General features: G+C 41.4%; 2 protein-coding genes across 2 annotated transcripts in view; one reads left to right on the forward strand and one right to left on the reverse strand.

The window, feature by feature from the left end:
• The window catches only part of MAP3K7CL (MAP3K7 C-terminal like), an 84,477-nt gene extending 78,756 nt beyond the window's left edge, over positions 1–5,721 (reverse strand). Inside the window, exon 1 of the mRNA XM_075133258.1 lies at positions 5,426–5,721. The gene's annotated coding sequence lies outside the window, so the exon portion shown is untranslated. The remainder of the gene's footprint in view (positions 1–5,425) is intronic.
• A 32-nt stretch (positions 5,722–5,753) lies between these two features.
• CCT8 (chaperonin containing TCP1 subunit 8) lies at positions 5,754–21,932 on the forward strand. Its single transcript, XM_075133256.1, has 15 exons — positions 5,754–5,915; positions 8,442–8,532; positions 9,285–9,364; positions 11,101–11,250; positions 12,134–12,314; positions 13,110–13,171; positions 14,969–15,106; positions 16,521–16,699; positions 17,941–18,007; positions 18,095–18,182; positions 18,297–18,412; positions 19,500–19,571; positions 19,650–19,814; positions 20,309–20,428; positions 21,612–21,932. Exons 1-15 carry the CDS (start codon positions 5,856–5,858, stop codon positions 21,687–21,689), a joined length of 1,647 nt encoding a protein of 548 aa, XP_074989357.1. The 5' UTR covers positions 5,754–5,855; the 3' UTR covers positions 21,690–21,932.
• The last annotated feature ends 485 nt before the right edge of the window (positions 21,933–22,417 follow it).

Raw genomic sequence — 22,417 nt, forward strand, 5'->3', positions numbered from 1 at the left:
CCAAGAGACAACTCTCTGACCTTTGGATGGTCCTCTAGTATGGCCAATGTCCCTGCAGAATATAAACTGAGTAGCTGATTAGCTAAATAAAGATCAAGGCCAAGTCAAAGTCAAGACTAGACATCCAGCCCTGAACAAATATTTAATACCCATTCTTGACTGAACAGGACCAAAGGTCTTTTTACTAATATTTTATATGATTTTAAAGTGGTCTAGCATCAAAGCCATTTTAAATCTTTTTTTTTAAATTTGTGCTTAGAACAAATTTATTGGACGCATTTGACTAATACTCTAATAAAACACCACCCACATTATTTATTTATCTAAAGCATTGTGAATGGATACAAACACTTGCTAATTTTTCCTCTCCAAATAAAACCTGCATTTAATAAGACATCTGAATTGGGACAAATCAGATTGTTCAAGGGGTTAGGTAGAGGATACACAGCCTTTCACGCGTAGGTTGCTGATTCAAGTCAGTGATGATCTAAAGTTGTTACCATCTGATGGTTATTGGTGGCCTACATGACTTGAGTTTGATTCTTAGTCCAGTTTCAACATTCCACAAATTACATTCAGTATTTGTAATCATTTGCCTAATTAATTAACTAATGACATTTTAATTACTGTAGATTTAATTAGGGAATGTCGCTTTCTGACTGGCTCAATGCTTGCAAGGCTACCATTCCATAATGCCATGCAAAAATCCTTGATTCAGTTCCTCAGCAAAGATTTTTGCTTGTTACAGGCACTGTGCGTGCTTCAGAGACAGCTTGAGGGAGGAGTGAGTAGAAGTCCTCCATTGAGACAGAGTGTTTTTTGTACTTTTAATGGAAAGTTAAAGGTTTCTTTTCTTAAATAGGCCTGATTCTGTTCTCATTCATATCAGTGAAAATCAGGAATGAATCTACTGAAGTGACGGGAATTAAAACAGAGCAAAAACCAGTATAACTGAGATCAGGCTCAGGGTCTTTATTTTGTAATACAAAAACACATTGGCTACATTATGTCTGAATTCAGGTACTACCAATAAACATAAGTACCCAGCGCAGCTATGAAATGGGAACTCAGAAAGAGAAGGGCTGCAGATAACATCACTGAAGCTCATATAATTAAGGCGACGATTTAGTCACGGGTATTTTTAGTAAAAGTCATGAACAGGTTATGGGCAATAAACAAAAATTCACTGCCGTGACCTGTGGTGGCATCCCGGGGTGGGGGAGGGTGCTGCTGGAGGGAACTGGGGAGGAGGTGCTACTGGGGAGGAGGCCCGGGGCCAGCGACAACAGCTGCCAGGGGCCAGTGGAGTGCGGCAGCTCCAGCTGGCCAGGGACCGCTGCCAGGGGGCTGCGGCTGCTCCGGTCGGCCGGGGCCGGGGCCAGGGCTGCTCTGGCGGGGGACCGCTGCCCAGGGCTGTGGACTGCAGCTGCTCTGGCCAGGAACCACTGCGGAGGGCTGCGGACCACGGCTGCTCCGGCCGGCTGTGAACCGCTGCCCGGGACTGTGGACTGCAGCTGCTCCGGCCAGACAGGGACCACTACCCAGGGCCGCAGCTGCTCCGGCTGTACAGGGACCACTGACCAGGGCCGTGGAGTGCGGCTACTCTGGCCAGCCACCTGGGGAGCACTGCCTAGGGCACATCTGCTCTGACCACCTGGGACCACTACTGGGGGCCGCCAGACAAGCGGCTGGTGTGGCTGTCCCCAAGGCCGCTCTAGCAGCGGGTGGTGGGGCTGGCCCAGAGCCAGCTGCTTGGGCTGCCCTGCAGCCAGCCACACTGTCCTCTGCAGAAGTCACGGAGGTCGCAGAAAGTCATGGAATCCGTCACCTCCGTGATAGACAAGCAGCCCTACATATAATTAATTAACTATTATTAAATTATTTGACATCCAATAAAGCAAGCTACAAATATGCTACAAAGAGCTTTATATAATGGAAACTCACATGCCTCTTTAGAATAAGCTATACTGGCATAAACACTTTTATACCGGTATAACTGCAATCATGCTGGAGGGAGAGAGAAGGGGGAGTTGGCCATTTTAATTATATGTGTAGTTAAAGCTGAAAAACTTTTCAGTGTATACTAATGACTTGCTGTAGCTCACACAGGAAATCTGTGATAGGGCAGGTAACTGAGCCCACTTCTTCCAATTACCAAGCTAGCACCCAACACTCGCTCGTCCTTCTCCTCTAACATGAAGCTAGTTCATGCATTGTGTTATTAGAATTGGCACTGTATAAAGAATACATAGTTGTTCATGAGGCTTCATACTCCTGGAGACCTTGACTATATAACATAACAAAGCTTGCCCGCTGGCAAATTTTCCTAACTGATTTGTAGACTTATGGAGGAAAGGCATTTTTAAAAAACATTAATTGAAGTGGTTTGTTGCCAGTTTTGCTTTGTAGCATAGTTCTTACTTCTCTTTTCTATTGTATTACATGGTGGTGTAAAAAACACACAAGTCCGTTAAATTATGCAAGACATAAAATTAAGGTAAGTGCACCCTCTTGAGGTTGTTTAAGTGACTGTATTAAAAGCAGTTTATTTGCTCTTCCTATTAGGGTATTTTTTTCTGCCAGTAGAACAAATGAGGTGTGAACCAGTAAGTACTAAACAATATGCCTCTCAGTTAATGAGACTGAAGATTTTGAAGGGACCAACACTTTGACTTGAAATCCAATCAGTTTTACAAAATTAATTTAAAGCAGTTAGAACCAGTAACAGAACTTAGTTCTCACAACTCATGTTACAGGTACTACGCACAGCACCAGACTACTTTTCTTAGTGCTGCTGGAAGTTATGCATGTGCACTGAAGAAGAATCAATTCCTAATTTCATGGCCACATGCAATCTCTGTACATGGGGCGGGGGATTAGAAATTACACTTTTTAAAAGAAAATGGGAAATAGAGGAGACAAGTACAATTTTGAGAAAGTGAACTGTAACATTAAAAATTTGCTAACAGAGAACTAGATTGTACAACCCTTACTTAGAGCTTGTCTATGTTAAGAAAATTTGCACTGGCGTAACTAAATAGATGTAAGATTAGAATAAACAGATTTAGTTACACACCAGTGGAAACCCTAAAGTACACATGCTGCACCATCATGAAGTGAGGCGTAAACCATTTAGTTTAATTCAGTTATTAAAATAACAAACTTACAAAAGCTGTGCAGAAAGAATTTGGTTACAGAATGAAGCTAAACTCATTTATATAACCACTAACAAATGAATTTAGAGAAGCAAAGGACTAAGAAGTTAAGGCTTACAATCTGTAAAGGCTTCCTAACCTAGGGTCCTGATGTCCTGATTTTATAGGGACAGTCCCGATTTTGGGCTCTTTTTCTTATATAGGCTCCTATTATCCCCCACCCCCAGCTCGATTTTTCACTGTCTGGTCATCCTATCCTAACCCCTGAATCTAGACTGATTATTGTTATTATTTGAATGCATCCTCCTTTTTCTCTGCACAACTTTTGTGTATTATGAAGGACATTTATCATGGAAGGCCTCTACACAGTTGGCGATCACATGGTCACCAAAAGCTTCAGTGGTGAGATGAGAGATATAGGCAAAGTCTATGCTAAGAGCAGTATAGCGCCATCGTTAGCTGCACTTTACGGTGACAGAAGGTGCTTTTCAGTCTCTGTAGGAACCTGAGTGACACTGGCTAGGTCAATGGAAGCATTCTTCTACTGACCTAGCTGAGTCGACACTGGGGATTAGGTCAACATAACTAAATTGCTGAGGGTTGTGTCTTTTTCACACCACTGAGCACCATAACACCACGTCCACCTACATCTGAAGTATAGACCAGAGCACAGACTGAACACCCTGCCAGATCATCAAGTCCAAATGGCATTCTAGTAAGCCATACATCTTCAACATTGATCTGGGTGGTGCCGGATCTGCAAGCAAGCTAGGTTCCTTTTGGATTTGCCTTGATGGTGATGATTAAGGCTGCGGGTTTGTCATGGAGATCACGGATTCCATGACTTTCCGTGACTTCTGCAGCGGCCGGTGCGCCTGACTCATGGGCAGCTCAGGCAGCCCCTTAGCCAGGCGCACCAGCTGCTGCTGGGGCAGTCCCGGGTCACCATGCCCATCCCTCGCAGCAGAGTTTGGGTGTGGGAGGGGGCAGCGGGTTGGGGCACAGGTTGAGGTAAGGCAAGCTCTGGGCAGCGCTTACCTGGGGGCTCCCCAGAAGCAGTGACATCCCCCTTCTAAGCTGCTAGGTGGAGGTGTGGCTAGGCAGCTCTGTGCACTGCCTCTGCCCAGAGTGCTGACTTCGCAGCTTCCATTGGGGGGTAGTGCCTGCAGGCAGAGGCAGTGTGCAGAGCTGCCTGGCCATCCCTTCACCTAACAGCTGAGCGAGGGGGATCTTGCTGTTTACAGGGAGCCCCCCCAGGTAAGCGCTGCCCAGAACCTGCCTCACCCCGTCCCGTCCCCCAACCCCCTGCCACACCCAAACTCTACTGCTGATGGGGGGAAGGTGCAAAGCCAGGTAGAGAGCCTGCTGGCCCCGCCAACTGCCCCCCTGCACCAGTGGGGGTCCCGGGCAGCCCTCCCTACCCCAAGCTTTATTCACTGGTATTTTTAGTAAAAGTCATGGACAGGTCACAGGCCATGAATTTTTGTTTACTGCCTGTGACCTGTCCATGAATTTTCCTAATAACCGTGACTAAAACTTAGTCTTACTGATGATGCACCACAGTCGACACTCACAGTGCATACTCTGGGGTTTCAGCCTGGGGGAAAGGGTGTCACAAACAGCTGGGATGCAAACACCCTGCTCTTCCTCCCACATCACTAAACGGGAGAAAGGCCTCTTCTCTGGGAACACTGAGCCAAGTAACTGAATCCCTGGGCACAGCACGCATGCCCACACTGCCTGTGTTGCAAACCTGGGTCTGCAGGACCTGGACTTGTGGACGTGGAGTTTCCAAACCCACACTTAAAATCCTAGAATATCAGGGTTGGAAGAGACATCAAGAGGTCATCTAGTCCAACCCCCTGCTCAAAGCAGGACCAATCCCCAATTTTTGCCCCAGATCCCAAATGGCCCTCTCAAGGATTGAACTCACCACCCTGGGTTTAGCAGGCCAATGCTCAAACCACTGAGCGATCCCTCCCCCCCACTTGAGGATCCACACTACATTGCAGACCTGGGTTTACAGTTGCTGGCCCGGCACCCACAGCCGTGCTATGGCAGCGAAGTGCCTGCCACAGAGCTTCCGCCCGGGAGCTGCGGCTTGACCCGTGTCCACACTGCAAACTGACAGGGCTTGGGGCCTGAGTCACATCGGGACTCAGGGTCTGCTGACCTATCCTCGCCCCGCCCAGCAGGGTGCCAGGCTCTGGGCCCTGAGGGCCTGCTGCCCGCACTCAGCCTGGCGTGTGTGCGGACACACGGGGGCTCACCAGGGCGCGTAGAGGGACCCGGTTTGAGACGCCGCACAGGCGGGCGGCGCAGGCAGAGGGGCGAAGCCCGGTCTCGCGCCGGCAGAGCGAGGCGAGGCAGCGCAGTCCGGCCGTTGGGGGAAGGCGCAGGGCGGCAGCTGAGGGCGCGCGCAACTCGCCCCCCTCCACTGCCCCAGGGACGCCACCTCCTCCCCCGCGTCCACGAACCAGCCACCGCCCGCCCTCCGATCGATGTTCTCTAGGAATCATTCGCTTCTCCCTGGGAGGGAGCAGGGAGCCCACCCCAGCCTGGCGCGGCGGTTCCCCTCTGCGCCTGCGTGCCAGGGGAGGAGCTTGTGTGTTGCGCGCGCAGGCTCCCTCCATTCTCCCGTGTGCCGTGGTTCAGCTCGTGCAACGCAGCGCGCGGCCGGCCTCGCTGCTCTGAGCGGACATGGCGCTCCACGTGCCCAAAGCCCCGGGCTTCGCCCAGATGCTGAAGGAAGGCGTGAAGGTGAGAGCGGGACTGGGCCTGGGGTTCCCGCGCGCCGCCGGGGCCGGGCCGCAGAAGCTTCCAGAAGCGCAGCCCGGGCTGGACCCTGCGGCTCCACGCGCTGAGGGGGGCGGGGCCTGCGACTGTCGCCCCGCCCCTCCCCCTCGGCCTGGTGGGGAGCGGGGGGCTCCGGCCGCTCCACGGCGGGTTCGCGCCTGGCCGCCGGCGGGGTCCGCAGCTGCAACCCGGGAAGGGGTTGGGCGGGGCCGAGCCGGCTGCGGGGTCCAGGCTGCAGCGAATCTCCCCTTTACACCTGCCGGTTTTACCCTGGTCTGGGCTCGAGGCCCCCGTTGCTTGGGCGGCCTTTGTCCCTGGTCCCGGTTCGCGCCGATCTGGACCTATAGGTGCCCTGGCCTCTTCTTCCCCCTGGTCCCTAATGGCGTCACCCCCTCCTCTTCCTGGCCCGCCCCCGCCCTCCTTGAGTCCCACTGGAAAGAACTGTGGAGAGCAGTGACTGGAAACCGTTGTGCCTGGTGGTGGCTAAGCAGGTGAATGGGAGCTCCCAGGGCGATGCTGTGAGCAAAAGAGCCGCCGCAATCTTGGGATGCGCCAATAGGGGAGACTTGAGTAGGAGCGGTGCGGTTACTGTAGCTCTCTGCATTGGGCCCCGGCGTGACCGCTGCTGGAATCCTGTGCCCCGTCCTGGTGCCCATAAATCAAGAAGGATGTTGACAAATTGGAGAGGATTCACAGAAGAGCCAAGAAGGATTTAAGGATTAGAAAAATACGCCTTATCGTGATAGGTTCAAAGAGTTTCATTTCTTTAGCATAACAAAGAGAACGTGAGGGACTGACTTGATTACAGTCTAAAAGCACTTACATGGAGAACAAATATTTAATAATGGGCTCCTCAGGTTAGCAGTGAAAGATATAAAATGATCCAATGGCTGGAAATTGAAACTAAGCAAATTCAGATTGAAAGATGTACATTTTTAGTGGTGAGAATAATTGTTCCAATCGTTACTTTTCCATCACTGGCCATTTTTAAATCAAGATTGGATGTTTTTCTAAAAGATATGATTTTGGAATTATTGTGGGGAAATTCAATGGCCTGTAATATACAGGTCAGACTAGATCACAGCAGTCCTTCCTGGCCTTGGAATCTATGGAAGTATTAACAATAATGTCCCCCAAAGCACTAGGCAACTGACAGTGGGTAATTTGAGCAGCTGTTAGGCCCTTCAACCACAACTCTTATTTTTATTGATTCTGATCCCTCCCCTTGTGTAGGTTGCTTGGCTTTCTATATTGCAAGCTGTTTGGGCAAGGAATTGTTTTGATATATATCCACACAGTGTTTAGCACAAACAAGCTACAGCTGTGGAATGCAAATACTAATAAATAACTCACTCCTGTTACCAATGAATGCCCTTATGTTAGTCTATTCTTACTATACCGTATAAAAAAGATTCCAGAGAAGCAAAGTACTTAGTACAGTGCTACACTCAACATTGAATTAATATTTTTAACATGTATTTTGGCAGGAGTTGACAAACCTGTCTAGGAGAATGGAAACTTTGCTCAAACAAATGGACAGAGAGGGACTAGGTAATTGCTGACTCCTTCTCTGGAAGGGAGAAGAAAGCAACAGAGGTTTCTAAGCACTGCTACTTAATGGGATGGAGAATGGGAGACACAAACTGCTTAGGGAACTTTCTGCTTTTCTTCACAAGAGAGTAGTTGGAGGTAGGGAATAGTTGCAGAGCTGCTGAACTCTTGTAGAGAGGAGAACAGGGGAAGCAAAATGGCACAGATGCTGGTTCTCCTTTAACAAGAAGGGATAGAGGAACAGAACAGCTGGAGCTGCTTCTACCTTTCCTGAAGTTGTGAGAGAGCTTGGTAAGCAGACCTTTCTCTGGGACTTTTAGAGGGCACCCAGATGAGCTTTGCAGAGGTGTGTGTGAGAGGAGACATGATTTATTAACTGATAGAAGGAGCTCTGAATTTACAAACGAATGTATGTGGGAAGGAGTTTGAAATTGTTTTTATTTTGTGGAGCATAGTTGACTTACTAATGTGGGAGCGGTGAAAATGGTATAACTTTGGGGGTATGCTCTTGATGGGAATGACGGTGCATACATTTTTCGCAGGAAAGTAGGTGTGGAGGACATTTGTCAGGCTCCCCATAAGCCAATAACCTCACCAGAAGTCCCTGATTTACTTGGACAGGCTTATGGGGTTCAATCTGTTGTGTGTTGACCCAACTTTCCTCTTTCATATTCATAAATTCGCTTTAATTGCTAAACTCTGCAGTTGAGAGCCAGTGTATGTTAGCTTCTTTGTCACTGTTTTTGAAATAGTAGGATTGAATTTTTGTTTAAACTTTTGTGTAAACAGGATTTCCCTCCAAAATAACTCATTGGAAGTTTTGGTATTGACTTTAGTGAAGCCATCCAGGCTGTCAAATGACAAGTGACTGTAATTCTTCCAGAATTTTTTGTTAGAACCTCTGATTCTAAGCAATAAACTTTTTTTTTTTTTGGGTAGCATTTTTCAGGATTAGAAGAAGCTGTATTTAGGAACATACAGGCATGTAAGGAGCTTGCCCAAACCACCCGTACAGCTCTTGGACCAAATGGTAACCTTCTCTAATTTTATACTGTTTATTGTAATATTTATGTACAAAGAAGCTATATTTGTTTTTCTTGAAGAATGACCATTCCATTGTTTATGGTAAAACTTCGGTCATAAATGTCTTTAGTCACATGATTTCAATAAAAGAACATTTTCAGTCTGGTCAATTTTTTTTAAAAAGTTTAATGTACCATACCTGCCTCTGAGTCCTCAAGTCTGTTTTTGTGGAATTATCATCATTGTTCTAATTTAATTTTTTTTTTGGTCCCATTTTCTGTTATGTGTAAGATCCACAGAAGGTGAAGAAACATTGTGTAGGGGATATGATTAAACTGACTACACACTGCACTATCAAATGCACAAAGTAAATTGGAAAACTAAAGAAAAATATATTGTGCTGGTACATTTTTGTTAGTTATCTTAAATTATGTAAGAATAGGATTACAAAAAACTAATTTTGTTTAATAGTATCCCCTTAATGTAACTCCAGAACTTCATTTCAGAAGAGGTCTTACAGGTTCCTCAATCCAAATTTACAAATGTTTATAGGGCTAAAAATTGTGAAGGTCAGAATATCCCAGACCACTTCTTTACAGAGGAAACTGATTATGGTAAACTGCTTTGTTATAAATATTTATAGCAAAAATAGTCCATCGATTGCATGAGATTAGAGGAATTAACCAAATAACACCAATTCAAACTGTAAAGTATTTACAGTTGTGTAAAATAAGAATTGATAAGCTCTTTATCATTTAGGAATGAACAAAATGGTTATCAATCATCTTGAGAAGCTTTTCATGACAAACGATGCTGCAACTATCTTAAGGGAGTTGGAGGTAAGTGCTTTTTCGTGTTAAAAGATTTTTACTTGCACCCAACTAGCTAAAGTTTATTTCAACATCTAAGACTTTTACTCAATTTTATTAATAAGAGTAAGTTCGTAGGATCACAGCTACAGTTTCTAAATAATCTAATTCATAATTGGACCCTGAGAGGAGTGTAGCAAATATACACACAACAGAAAAAAAAAAAATAGAAGGGCTTTTCAGAGCTCCAGTAGTGACAGGCCCTGCTACAAAGACACTTGGATTATTGAATATCATTATTGGTATTTGCTTCTCTTCCTCCTCAAAATAGGAGTAGAGTTTAGGAATTAAAGAGACATGGACTGTAATTGCTGATATCTTGTGTGGAAGACTCTTGTTCAAAAGAAATAAGTGCAATGTTAATTTCTTGTTGCTGCCAACTTTCACATGATTCTCTACCTGCTAGAATTCTCACTTTTGGTTTTAGGGATGTTGGGGATATGTGACATTACCCTGCAATGAGAGAGAAAGTTGATAGAATTGTGCAGAAGCTGACACGACATGTCATTTACTGCATCAGTTAAATAGAAACTCAATTGTGTGATGCCTTTGTCAACCAATGAATAATGTTGTGTGTATACTATTGAATAGTAATACTCACACTGAGGTTCCTGAGCCGCAAGTGGCTCTTCAGTGTGTCTCCCGTGGCTCTTTGCAGCACGTGATATTAAAACACTGGTTTAATTATTAACCAATCAGGATATTTTACTATGTTATTAACCAATTGTAGTTGATAAAATAATAATACTTGATCAGTCATTTTGCTGTGAGAATAATATATAGAAATAGTAAATGAAACAATGAATTCACACTACTATGGCTCTTTTGGGTGATGTTGATTGCTAATTTAGCTCCTGAACCACTGAAGTCTGAGTATCACTGCTATAGAACTTTCCTAATTTACTTTAAATAAGGGACCATTATAAATGATTGAATTCTAAAATTAGCAAGTGAACACAAAGCAAAAATGTTTAAGAAAAAGTATTTACTACTTTATTTGATATTTCTTAATCTATATTTACAAGCATGGTTAGATTTCTTTGTTTTTCCAATATTTTCAGTACTGTAAAATTTCAGTAGAGTGCTAAAATACAGGAGTCTTAATTGCTTATTATAATCAATCTTGCATGTCACCATGGCTTAGACACCATAATTGTAGCTATAAAAGTATCCAAGAATAGATAAAGCACTTTGCTATTAAATTGTTTATTTGAAGGGGGAAGAGCTGCCATTTTTGTGCAGATTGCAAAGTATAGCTTAGAGCTGATCAACTGTTTATATATGCATAAACAAAACTCAGTATTGCTTGAAGTTTAGATGTTCAACTGACCTTGTCAAGATAAGGTAATCTACATGTGCTACACTGGTATCCCATAAAAATAATGCAGTTGTCCATTAGAAGTGGGGAAGAAAGGAAGTGCCTTTTTTCTATTAAGTGTCTTAACCCTACAGCAGTATTCCAGAGTCTTGCAATTTTCATATGTTACACTCCTGCTTATTGTATAATTTGCCAAACGTAGTAAAATATTACTGTTTAGCTTGCTTTTTCCCCATCTAGTTTATAATCCTGATTAACTTTAGATCAGATTTTTAACCAAAAAGAAGCTTATATTTGATACATACAAAGAACTTTAGGGCTATATACTTTTAAATTTGACTAACCGGGATATTAACAGTTAAATTAATATGTCTAACTCCTTTAACAGGTCCAACACCCTGCTGCAAAAATGATTGTAATGGCTTCCCATATGCAAGAGCAAGAAGTTGGAGATGGAACAAACTTTGTCCTTGTTTTTGCTGGCACCCTTCTTGAACTAGCAGAGGAACTTTTGAGGATGGGACTTTCCATTTCAGAGGCATGTAGTTAATTTAATATTCATGCTGCATGAACATTGGTAGATGATAACTAATATGGATTAATCAGTGATCTTGGGTTATGTATTACTTAATCACATCTGTAATCTTGAATATTTGCAATGTATTGCGTGCTGATCTCCATCCCTTTTGGCTGCTCCCTTTAGTCAACTTGCAAATGACAGTATATACATAATGTATGCATTGATACTTTAAAAAGAACAGGAGTACTTGTGGCACCTTAGAGACTAACACATTTATTAGAGCATAAGCTTTCGTGGGCTACAGCCCACTTCATTGGATGCATAGAATGGAACATATAGTAAGAAGATATGTATATACACATACAGAGAAAAGGTGGAAGTTGCCATACAAACTGTAAGAGACTAATTAATTAAGATGAGCTATTATCAGCAGGAGAAAAAACTTTTGTAGTGATAATCAAGATGGCCCATTTAGACAGTTAACAAGAAGGTGTGAGGATACTTAACATAGGGAAATAGATTCCATATGTGTAATGACCCAGCCATTCGCAGTCTCTGTTCAAACCCAAGGTAATGGTATCTAGTTTGCATATTAATTCAAGCTCCGCAGTTTCTCATTGGAGTCTGTTTTTGAAGCTTTTTTGTTGCAAAATTGCCACCCTTAAATCTTTTACTGAGTCGCCAGAGAGGTTGAAGTGTTCTCCTACTGGTTATGATGCCTGATGTCAGATGTGTGTCCATTTATTCTTTTGCATAGAGACTGTCCGGTTTGGCCAATGTACATTGGCACTGCTGGCACATGATACTTTCAGACTCTTTCAGGAGGCAACATAGTGAACATGAATGTACAGTTAGGTGGAGGAGGTTAGAATGTCAGTGAACTTTGTCATTTGCATTACAGGTGATAGAAGGTTATGAAAAAGCCTGTAAGAAAGCCCTAGAAATTCTTCCTGACTTAGTATGCTGTTCTGCAAAGAATCTGCATGATGTTGAAGAAGTGGCGTCTTTGCTGCACACCTCAGTAATGAGTAAACAATATGGCAATGAAATCTTTCTAGCAAAGCTTATTGCTCAGGCATGTGGTAAGTAAACAAGTTTGCATCTTGTATGTATCTAAACTGAATGCAGGCTTGTTTTTAATCTTTGTTCTGTTATTCAAGTGCTCACATCATAGGTGAAAGGCACTGCTAGCTATTCATGTATCAGGCTAAATGAGCTGAATATATTAGGTCTCATGCCTTTGGGGGAAGGGAGAGAGGGAGATGGTATTTCTTTTCCTCTTACCCACTGAATTCTCTTCATGCTCATTGTGGCTGAGCTATGGTTAGTCCATATGACTTTCTAGTAAGCCATACATTTTCAGGATGAAAATCTGTTTTCATCTTTGCAGTTGCACTCATGCTTGTAAATGCACGACTTAATCTAATGTGATGTTGGTGTGTTTTGTTATATAGAGCTCCCCATCTTTTAGAGCTTAAGAATACAACTCTCATCAATAGTGCGAATTTTTCCTCAAAATACTTTGAGCCAAATTCAGCCTCGGAGTAAGTGGGCACAGGCTAAACTTGGCCTGCTGGCTTCACTGATTTGTGTTCTCTTGCTGTGCCAAATACTGCTACTTCATAGTGAAGAGTTCCGCTTTCTCAGCGTTACACGACCTATGCTTATCTGTAACTGATCATCGAGGAGGGTAACTGTTTCCTGCTAATGTAAAATTTGGCAGTTCATTTCTTGATCTCTTTATTTGTTTAAAGGCTTTTGAAACTAAACATCTTATTAATACAGTATTTTCTATATATACGATGCATATGATTTTCTAGTGTCACATTTGTACTTTGCACTTAAATTATATAATACATGTTTCTTTTCTCAAACAGTATCTATTCTTCCTAATTCTGGTCATTTCAATGTTGACAGCATCAGAGTATGCAAAATTTTGGTAAGCTATGAATTTTTTTCACTAAAGCATGAGTAATTCTTACTCCTAAGGGAATTCTGCGAGAAAAAATTAAATTCTGTGCGCAATATTTTAAAATTCTTCAAAATTCTACATATTTTATTAATCAAAATAACACAATATAATCATGCCAGTTTCAATTATTTTGGTAATTCATTTCACAATACTTGTCAGCAATTATGTCTGTAACAATACAGACAACAAAAAAGATTCCGGAAATGTTTTTTGACAGATATTTCTAGGCCTATTAAATATGGAACTCTGAGTAATAATTCATTTAAACTACAGTTCAGAAACACATTTGCTGCACACTCAAAAGCAGTGCAAAAGCTTGGGGGAGTCGGACAAAGGAGGAGCTGAGCAGGAGGGAAGTAATTGCTGGGAAGGAGACTTGGGAGTGAACCTGGAAGGTTGTTGGGCGTGGGTGGGAGAAGTATGGAACAGGTTGGGTTTTTTTGTTTGTTTTTTGGGGGGGGGGGGGTGTTGAGGAGCATCCCCCATGCAGACACTGACTCTCCCTTTCAGTCAGGCACATCTGTCCCTGCATGCCCACTCCTCATTCAGCCAGGCATATCTGCACATGTCCCCATGTGGCCCTGTACCCTCACTCCCATTCAGCCCTTGGCTTAATGTTGTTACCCCACTAACTCCTGTACCCTCACTAGCCCTTCTGAACCCCAGTTTGTGACTCCCCAGCAGCCCCATGTGCCCCACTATGTTCGTTCCCCCCATATCGTGTGCCTCCTAACCTGGTCCTGCAGACATGGCAGTTTGAGGAAGGCAGCCACTGCCTCCACCCTCTCTGTAGCTGGCTGCCTTCTCTTCTGGCACGACATCAGCCCCTGGTGGGCAAAAGGTATAATTGCAGCATGACGCCTCTCATGGCTTCCCTTTGCCTCCCTGTCAGAATCAAATATTTTGTGGGGGCGGAGAAATATTTGCAGGAGACATTAATTCTGTGCTTGTGAAGCATGCCCCGAGGAATAAGTTCTGGTATTCCTGTTACTGTATTAGATAACTCTCATGAAAATAGCTAACATTTGGATCATAAAATGTTACATTTCTGTTGTCCTTCACCCTAGCCTAGCCTTGCCTTTAAGATTGTCTTTATTTTTGATAGATTGAGACATGGCTTCAGTAATGTAGATACATTGTTATCGCACATTCAATTAAATTATTTTTACTAAACTCTGGTATTCCTAGTTTCAAGATATTTTCTGTGCAGTACTTGGCTTAGAGCTGAATCGCCTGTAGTCTTGAGGGGCAGAACTCTTTAAGTATTTGGCTGTTAAACAAATCAGCTTCATGAGCTAAAAGCTCAACCAATATGTTTTTCAGTAATCGTACCTTCAATTAAAATGCAACCCAGATGTTCAGACTGGGGTGGGGGAGGATGCAGAATGTTACGGGCCTGATCCTGTTGCTCTTACTCGGTCAGTGGGATATTAGACCTCAGTAAGGATGACAGGATGGGCTAAACTTGTGCTTCCCATCAACTTCTTTCTTGCTAATCCTTCTCCCTGACTGGGAGCAGAAAAACGGATCACTATACATTTCTAATTGTTACTGCCATGGAATAAAGCTTCAACTGTGTATTTCTAGAGAAGAATATTTAGTATTCCTAAATTAGCATAGTGTTTTTCCTTATCCTGGAATAGAAACATGTCTAAGCATGTTCAGACGTGAGACTTTCTTTTTTTGAAAGAGCAAGTGTAGCTTGATTGTGGTGGATTGGTGTACTAAAATGTGATCTTTATCTGTCCCCTTTATTCTCTTTAGGGCTCTGGTGTGTCTGCCTCTTCAGTCCTTCATGGTATGGTTTTTAAAAAAGAAACTGAAGGAGATGTTACTGCTGTCAAAGATGCCAAAATAGCTGTGTATTCCTGTCCTTTTGATGGTATGATAACTGAAACTAAGGTATGTAGGTGCCCTAAAGAAGTCCCATAGCAATTTATGTACATGTCTAGTACTTGCTCTGTATTATTCTCAGATTAATGTTAACTTTAAATATCCTTGACAATTGATGATGGTGACAACTTTGTTTAATAAGGGACTTGAGCTTCTATGTTAAAATGAAATTCAGGGTTTTCTATCGTAGCTGTCTAAATCATATTTTTCTCTTAACTTTAATATGAAGTGTTTCTTTGAGCAGATGCATTTTCAAACTTTTCCTGAGACCACTGACAGATAACGTAAAACACAAAATGTTAGCATACAAATATAATTTGAGTCCAAATGGAGTTTAAGGCTCAAGATATTCTTGTGTACCCAACACACAGTAGTTTTGCTCTACTAGGTTGTTTAATATGACCTTTGATTTAATTGCAAATTAATTAACTGACTTAATTGCAGATATCTATATTACATCATGGTGGTTGACAAAATTACTTGAAAAGTTATAAACTCTGGTAGGGGTGAGTGGAGCTGCATTGCAGTGACACAATTCTTTTCTTTTGAAAAGTCCTAGAGGATAGTGTTGGGCAAAGTTATAGCTCCCCTGGGGACTCATGTCAGGTGTGCAAAGTGGTGTTATTCATCACACCCTTCTGTCCAATGTAAGGCTGTCAGAAAAAGTAAATGGTTTAGACTGCACTGACATGAGCATGTGGATGACGGCAATCTATCTTTTTGTTCAGAATGGGACATTACTATTTCTTTGCCTCCGTAAAGCCTTCCTTAGATTTTAAAGATAACAGTGGTAGCTGGAAACATCTTTCCACCTGTGTCTGGGTAGGATGGTTGTGACTTTCCTCTTGCCAGAGTGATACAAGTCTACTTGACATCTAGAGTAAACTAGTATGATGTGTTCTGGAGCTACCCTGGAAGACCATCTAGAAGCTTCTGCTGGTACAGAATGTGGCTGCTCACTTGGTGCTAGCCATGTGGTGGATATTACACCTTATTCTCCATAAATCACAATGAACTCTTAACAGTAAACTGGCAGCCAGGATGGTTTGTGTGTATGTAAAATTCTGTATGATTAGTATTCTATTTTTGGAAGCACTGTCTTGACACTTGAGCAGCTACAGGGACAGAGATGAACAGTTGCTGTATCTTTACTCTGGATGAGAAACTAAGGCATTCCTGAGATAGGATCTTCAGCTGTGAAATTTCTCTCCTGGTGGTCCAGAGCTGAACCTTGCTGACCTGCAATTTAGTATCTGACATGTTTCACTTAATCTTTTACTTGATGAATAGTGATAAAGTAGCATGAGTTGAAGTGGTGAATAGGAGGAGGACAAGTTCATTTTGGTTTGTCAAAGTCTCATGTAAAAGCTCTAGGCACAATATGCATGTGTTTTGTAAACTGAAAAATGTTTCCTTTTGATAGGGCACTGTACTGATAAAAAATGCTGAAGAACTTAAGAAGTTCAGCAAGGGAGAAGAAAATCTAATGGATCTGCAAGTCAAGGCAATTGCTGATGCTGGTGCAAATGTTGTAGTAACAGGTGGCAAAGTGGCAGACATGGCACTTCATTATGCCAATAAATACAATCTTATGTTAGTCAGGTAAGGATTAACATGGTACAAGTATTTTAAATGTCAATACCCATACATACCATACTTGCTGTTTTCTCCTCAAAGTCCTCAGAATACAAAGGTATATGTAATGTAAACATTCTTACCTAATGTGGATGATTATTTTTCCTCCAATAGAGGGTGAAATTGAGTGTCCGTTAAGTTAGTTACAATTAGGGTGTGTCTGTTACCAAACATAGCTTGGGGTTTCCTGACAATGGATTGCTCCTTGCAAAATCTGGAGTTTTGGTATAATGGTTGCATTGTCTGTATATTGTAGTTATTCATTATTTGAAAATAATTTTCCAGTCAACAAAATCAGATATTCTAAAAAGACACATTAGTGATTTTAGTAAAGTGGTGAAATGGGCATAGAGGTAGGGCTATCACAATGGTGGTTCCCCAAGTCATAGTAGAGACATGATGGCGCAGTGGTGTGTGGAAGTATAAACAATACAGATAGTGCATAAATGGAAGAACTCTGCCCCAGGACTGTTGATTAGCATCTTCCATGGGCACTAAATTTCACTTTATAAAAATGAGTGAACATTTTTGAATATAGGTATAATTATTAAGTACAGGACAGCCCCATGAAAAAGACCTAACAGCTAGTGTTAAATTTTCATATTTTGATCCTCTCAGAAAAGTCTTGTGCATGTAAAAGGTACTCTTCTGTTTACAAAACAGAATCAGTGACACTTCAAACTGAAACTAACTAAAGAGTTGTAACGTGTTCAGAGAAACAGCATTTTGATCCCATGAGGTTATTCGTGATGAAACATGGTCCAGTACAGCAGACCAGATGTTGGCCTAGTAGCCTTGAGCATTAAACTTATTAAACTTCATTTTCCCCATTAGTAAAATAGAGATAATAGCTATTCTTCTATCACAAAGATGTTGAGGATTAATAGTTAAACTTTCAAAGTGTTAGTTAAAAAGAAAAAATGATTCCAAGTGAACAGTGCTTAAAAATAAAGCATTACTTCTTCAATTTCTCTAATATTAGCACTGATTCCTGAACCATAGAGTAGCAACTGCAGAAATGCACTGGAGGGGTTGATGTCATGGTAGTGTTGTAGTGGATACCACTAAACTAATTCTGATAATATTACATAAAACTGCCAAATTATGGAGGAAACCTTTATTTTTCCATGCAAAGTAATGTAAACTTCAGATTGTTCTTGGAAACATGGTACTAAAAGGAACTCCTTTTTTTTTCTTTTTTTTTAAAGATTGAACTCAAAATGGGATCTTAGGAGACTGTGTAAAACTCTTGGCGCTACCGCTCTTCCCAAATTGGTATGCCATTTGCAAATGAGTATAATCAGTGGAGCTATTTATTTTGTATGAACAGAATCTTTTTCTGACTTGTGCTTCTTTTTCCAGATTCCACCTACACTAGAAGAAATGGGTCATTGTGACAGTGTTTATTTGTCGGAGGTTGGGGATACACAAGTAGTTGTGTTTAAGCATGGTATGTTTCTATTTATAGGAGATCATGGTTCTATGTCACAACTAGAACCTTATTTATAAATGTTCTACATCTTAATAAGTTTTCTAGAGAATTAAGTGTGTCTTTTCTTAACAGAAAAGGAAGATGGTGCCATTTCTACCATAGTAATCCGTGGATCTACAGACAATCTAATGGATGACATTGAGAGAGCTATAGATGATGGTGTTAATACTTTCAAAGTACTCACTAGGGTGAGTAAAATGAATATACTTCTCTGTTAAAACAGAGCTGTAGACCAAGATATTTGTGCGAAGACTTTTTGGCATGCTTTGCTCCCTTCTGTCGCTTGGAATGCGGAAACTACTTGCATCTCCTTAGCATGGGGGAAATCTCCAGTGGGCAAAGAGCGGGTGTGTAACTGATTCCTATGCCACTTGTTCAGCCCTGGAGTTAGGAGATGGGTTGTGGCCAGAATGTACTGTGCTTAGTCCATCTTCAGTGACAAGATGATCTGTCTGAGACCAATACAAGCTGGCAGAGCTAAACTCCACCCTGGCCAGAGAATCAGTGACTCATAGGTGGCACTCTGTGGACCGTTTCCCCAACCTCCTGCCATCCTCATTGGAAACTGAGAGCAGCAGTAAATCTGGATCTTGGTATCTATCATTGGTGATGAGGATGTTAAATATGCTTAAATACCATACAAAAATATTTAGTTAATAAATTAGGACAACTTAGTCTGTTACAAAAGTTTTGTCTTTAAACTGCAATTAAGATACTGATTTTAAAATAAGATGGAGAATCCTCAGTGTGAATACGGGCTGAAAAACTATGTAGAAAACATGAAGCTTTTGGAAACAATCTGTCAGATGTTAAGCTTTCAGCTTTGCCACAGTTTGAGTCCAAGTCTGAGTCCCTTGCAGTTCTTATTCTGCCTCTTCCATAATGACTTCCCAGAACAGATGATCAGCTGAGGAGCAGTATTAATATACAGTGTCTTTCCTATTTTTCCCAACAAGTCATGTTGTCAGTTGAGATAGAAACAAATTTACTCTTACCACTTCCATTTCATTGTTAGTAAAGTAATGAACTTTTCCCAAAGACATTTGGAAATAATAGATGCTAGATATTTACCTTTAACCATACTAATAAAATGCCTCACTTTTTGAAGTTGGTGCCATTTCTGCACTTGTGTAATATTCTACCAAGAAAAATATCTGTTTATGAAGGCAGAAATTAGTTCTAGAAACTAAAAATCTAATCCGGTTACTTTAAAATAAAACTACCTCAAACCACTTTGCGTTTATAATTATGTATCTTTTGGGGTTTTGTTCACAGGATAAACGTCTTGTTCCTGGTGGTGGTGCAACAGAGATTGAGTTGGCCAAGCAGATCGCATCTTATGGAGAGGTAAATAATGTGTTTTCCTCTTACTTCATCCATTTCTTTTCCTTTAAAATATTAAACAGTTTTCAAACTTTGCTTTAGACATGTCCTGGGCTTGACCAGTATGCTATCAAGAAATTTGCTGAGGCATTTGAAGCCATTCCTCGAGCACTAGCAGAAAATTCTGGAGTAAAGGCCAATGAAGTTCTCTCCAAACTTTATGCAGTGCACCAAGAAGGCAACAAAAATGTTGGATTTGATATTGAGGTAAATGGCATCATACATTATGCCTGCCAAAATACTTCGTTCTGTGCAACAGAATACTCCACATAAAATGCCTAGGGATATAAATTATGTTCTAGATTTTAGGTGTTCAGCTTTAAAGTAATTGGAGCAGTATATTAATCAGTAAGCTAGATGAACAGTTTAGTCTACCCTGAGAATGGATGTTTTGTTCTTCAGCAAACTAGTTACAACCATTGTGCATGTAGTAGTATATGTGAGAAGCGAGAATATGTTCTTGAACAAGAGCTCTGTTTTGGGGAAGAAACCTCGGATAATACCACTTAGGATTCAGTTCACATTGTTCAAATGAATGTTTTATTTGGAGGAAAGGGGATAAAATCAGGGAAGTGTCATTTGTTACCATTTGGTGGGTGTGGCTGTTGGTGTTCAGGATTACAAAGGTAGAACAGTTTGAAATAAGGTAGGAAAATCTGGTGCTATAAAACTTTGAAAATGTTCATATTTTTTTCTGACAGGCTGAAGCTGCAGCTGTGAAGGATATGTTGGAAACTGGTGTATTAGACACATATCTTGGAAAACACTGGGGTATTAAGCTGGCTACAAATGCTGCAGTGACTGTGCTCAGAGTAGATCAGGTGAGTTGAAGAAATGACTTTGGGAGATAGTGATTTCAAACTTCGGAGTTAACTTGAGACATCTTTGTACATGTCAGGAATACATGTTATAAAAAGTAAACTGATAACCTTAAGTCCGTTTATTTTTGTGAAACCAAGATACATTATTGCTGACCATATTGCTAGATTCAAATCTTGGAAAGGTGAGGCAAGGTGCCATATCACTGAGATCCATACATGTTGGATTTACAACCTGACCCACAGTTGGTAGCTCTTAATTTCACAGGTATGAGTGTGTAACTGTCTCAAAGAAAATGTATGTATTTCAAAAAAGAAAACCTTCCACATCTATATTTTAAATCCATCTTGTACAATAAAATGGAAGGAATGCGCTGAAGGCTTTTCTGGATAGTTTAATGACTTGGTATTTTATGGAACTTTAGCAGAAATGTGTATGATGTATGTAAAACTTCTGTAGAAAGATGAACCTGAAAAATAGCAAGCTGTAAGATCTGGTGGCGCTTGTTATTGAGTTGAGAGAGACATCTGTTGCATGAATGTATCCACACTCAACACAGAACTAATATGTATTGTTGGCTTTCAAGGGCATGTGTGTGAGCAGTTTCACCTTTTTAACAACCTGTTTGAAATACAATTTGTGGCAGATTGCTGTGCTGTAGTTAATTCATCTTATTTACTGAAACTAAATTGTGCGGTGCTACTTTAGAGAGGTGTAGCCGGCATTTTTGGAAGTCTGCTTGTGCTTGGAAATCCTGATGTCAGGGATTTAAAATAGATTTTCAGTTTATTCAGATTTTGTGCATTACAGATTATCTTTAAAAACTTCCTGTAATATATTGCATGTGTTCAGTAACCCAGTCACTATCTCACAAACTAGCTAGATATTAAACATATCTTTTTTGATGTGAAAGTGTACATCTTGAATCCCCCTCTCCCTTTTAAAAAAGGTTTCTGAGGGAATACTGAAATGGTATTGGGGAAAACAGCATCTTATGATGTGCCAACTTTCAGTATATTTGCAGAAATACGGGACACACCCAGTGGCAAAAGCTTGTCTGTTAAAATGTACAAAAGTAACAGATCTGCATGAGTTTAGTGGTTGCTGCTCAAACTGCATGTCTCAAGCTATAGAAGGGAAAAATCCAAAGTGAGTGTTATCTAACCTAATTATTTTTTCCTCAAGATCATCATGGCAAAACCAGCTGGTGGGCCCAAACCTCCATCAGGAAAGAAAGATTGGGATGATGACCAAAGCGAATGAACACCTTCACTGTACTTTGAGTGAACTAGGATTGTATGCATCTTGTAATACTCCTGTTGGGGCCTGACACGTTTTCTCCCTCACCTTAAGTTATGAAACTGTATCCAGTAAAGAGTACAGTACCGCTACTATTTCAATAAATGAACTTGCAATATAAAAAGACTCAATTTGTTAACTTGTCCTGTTAGACTTTTGAGTGTTAATTATCTATATTGATTAAAGGAACAAGTTGTTTTGAATTTCTCTATAGTGTCTGTTTCCCTTTATATGAAAAAAACCCTAAACATGATTAACAATGAATCTCTAATCACAGTTTGGGGAAATTATAGTTAAACGTGTACCACTTTACCCATGTCATAGAATCATAAGTGTAGAACTAGAAGGGGCCTCCCTAGGTTTTCTAGTCTAGTCACCTGCACTCAGGGCAGGACTAAGTAATAACTAGACCATTTCTGACAGGTGTTTGTCACACGGGTTCTTAAAAATCTCCAATGATAAAAACCCACCACCTCCCTAGATAATTTGTTCCAGCTCTTAACTGCCCTGACAGGAACTTTTTCCTAATGTCCAATTTAAACCTCCCTTGCTGCAATTTAAGCCCATTGCCCTATCCTTAGGTTGAACAATTTTTCATCTTCCTCCCTGTAACAACCCTTTATGTACTCGAAACTTATGTCCCCCCTCAGTCTTCTTGTCTCCGGACTAAACAACCCCAGTTTTTCAGTCTT

Source organism: Caretta caretta, chromosome 1 (genome assembly GCF_965140235.1).
Source record: "Caretta caretta isolate rCarCar2 chromosome 1, rCarCar1.hap1, whole genome shotgun sequence".
In the NCBI taxonomy this organism is placed as follows: domain Eukaryota; kingdom Metazoa; phylum Chordata; order Testudines; family Cheloniidae; genus Caretta; species Caretta caretta.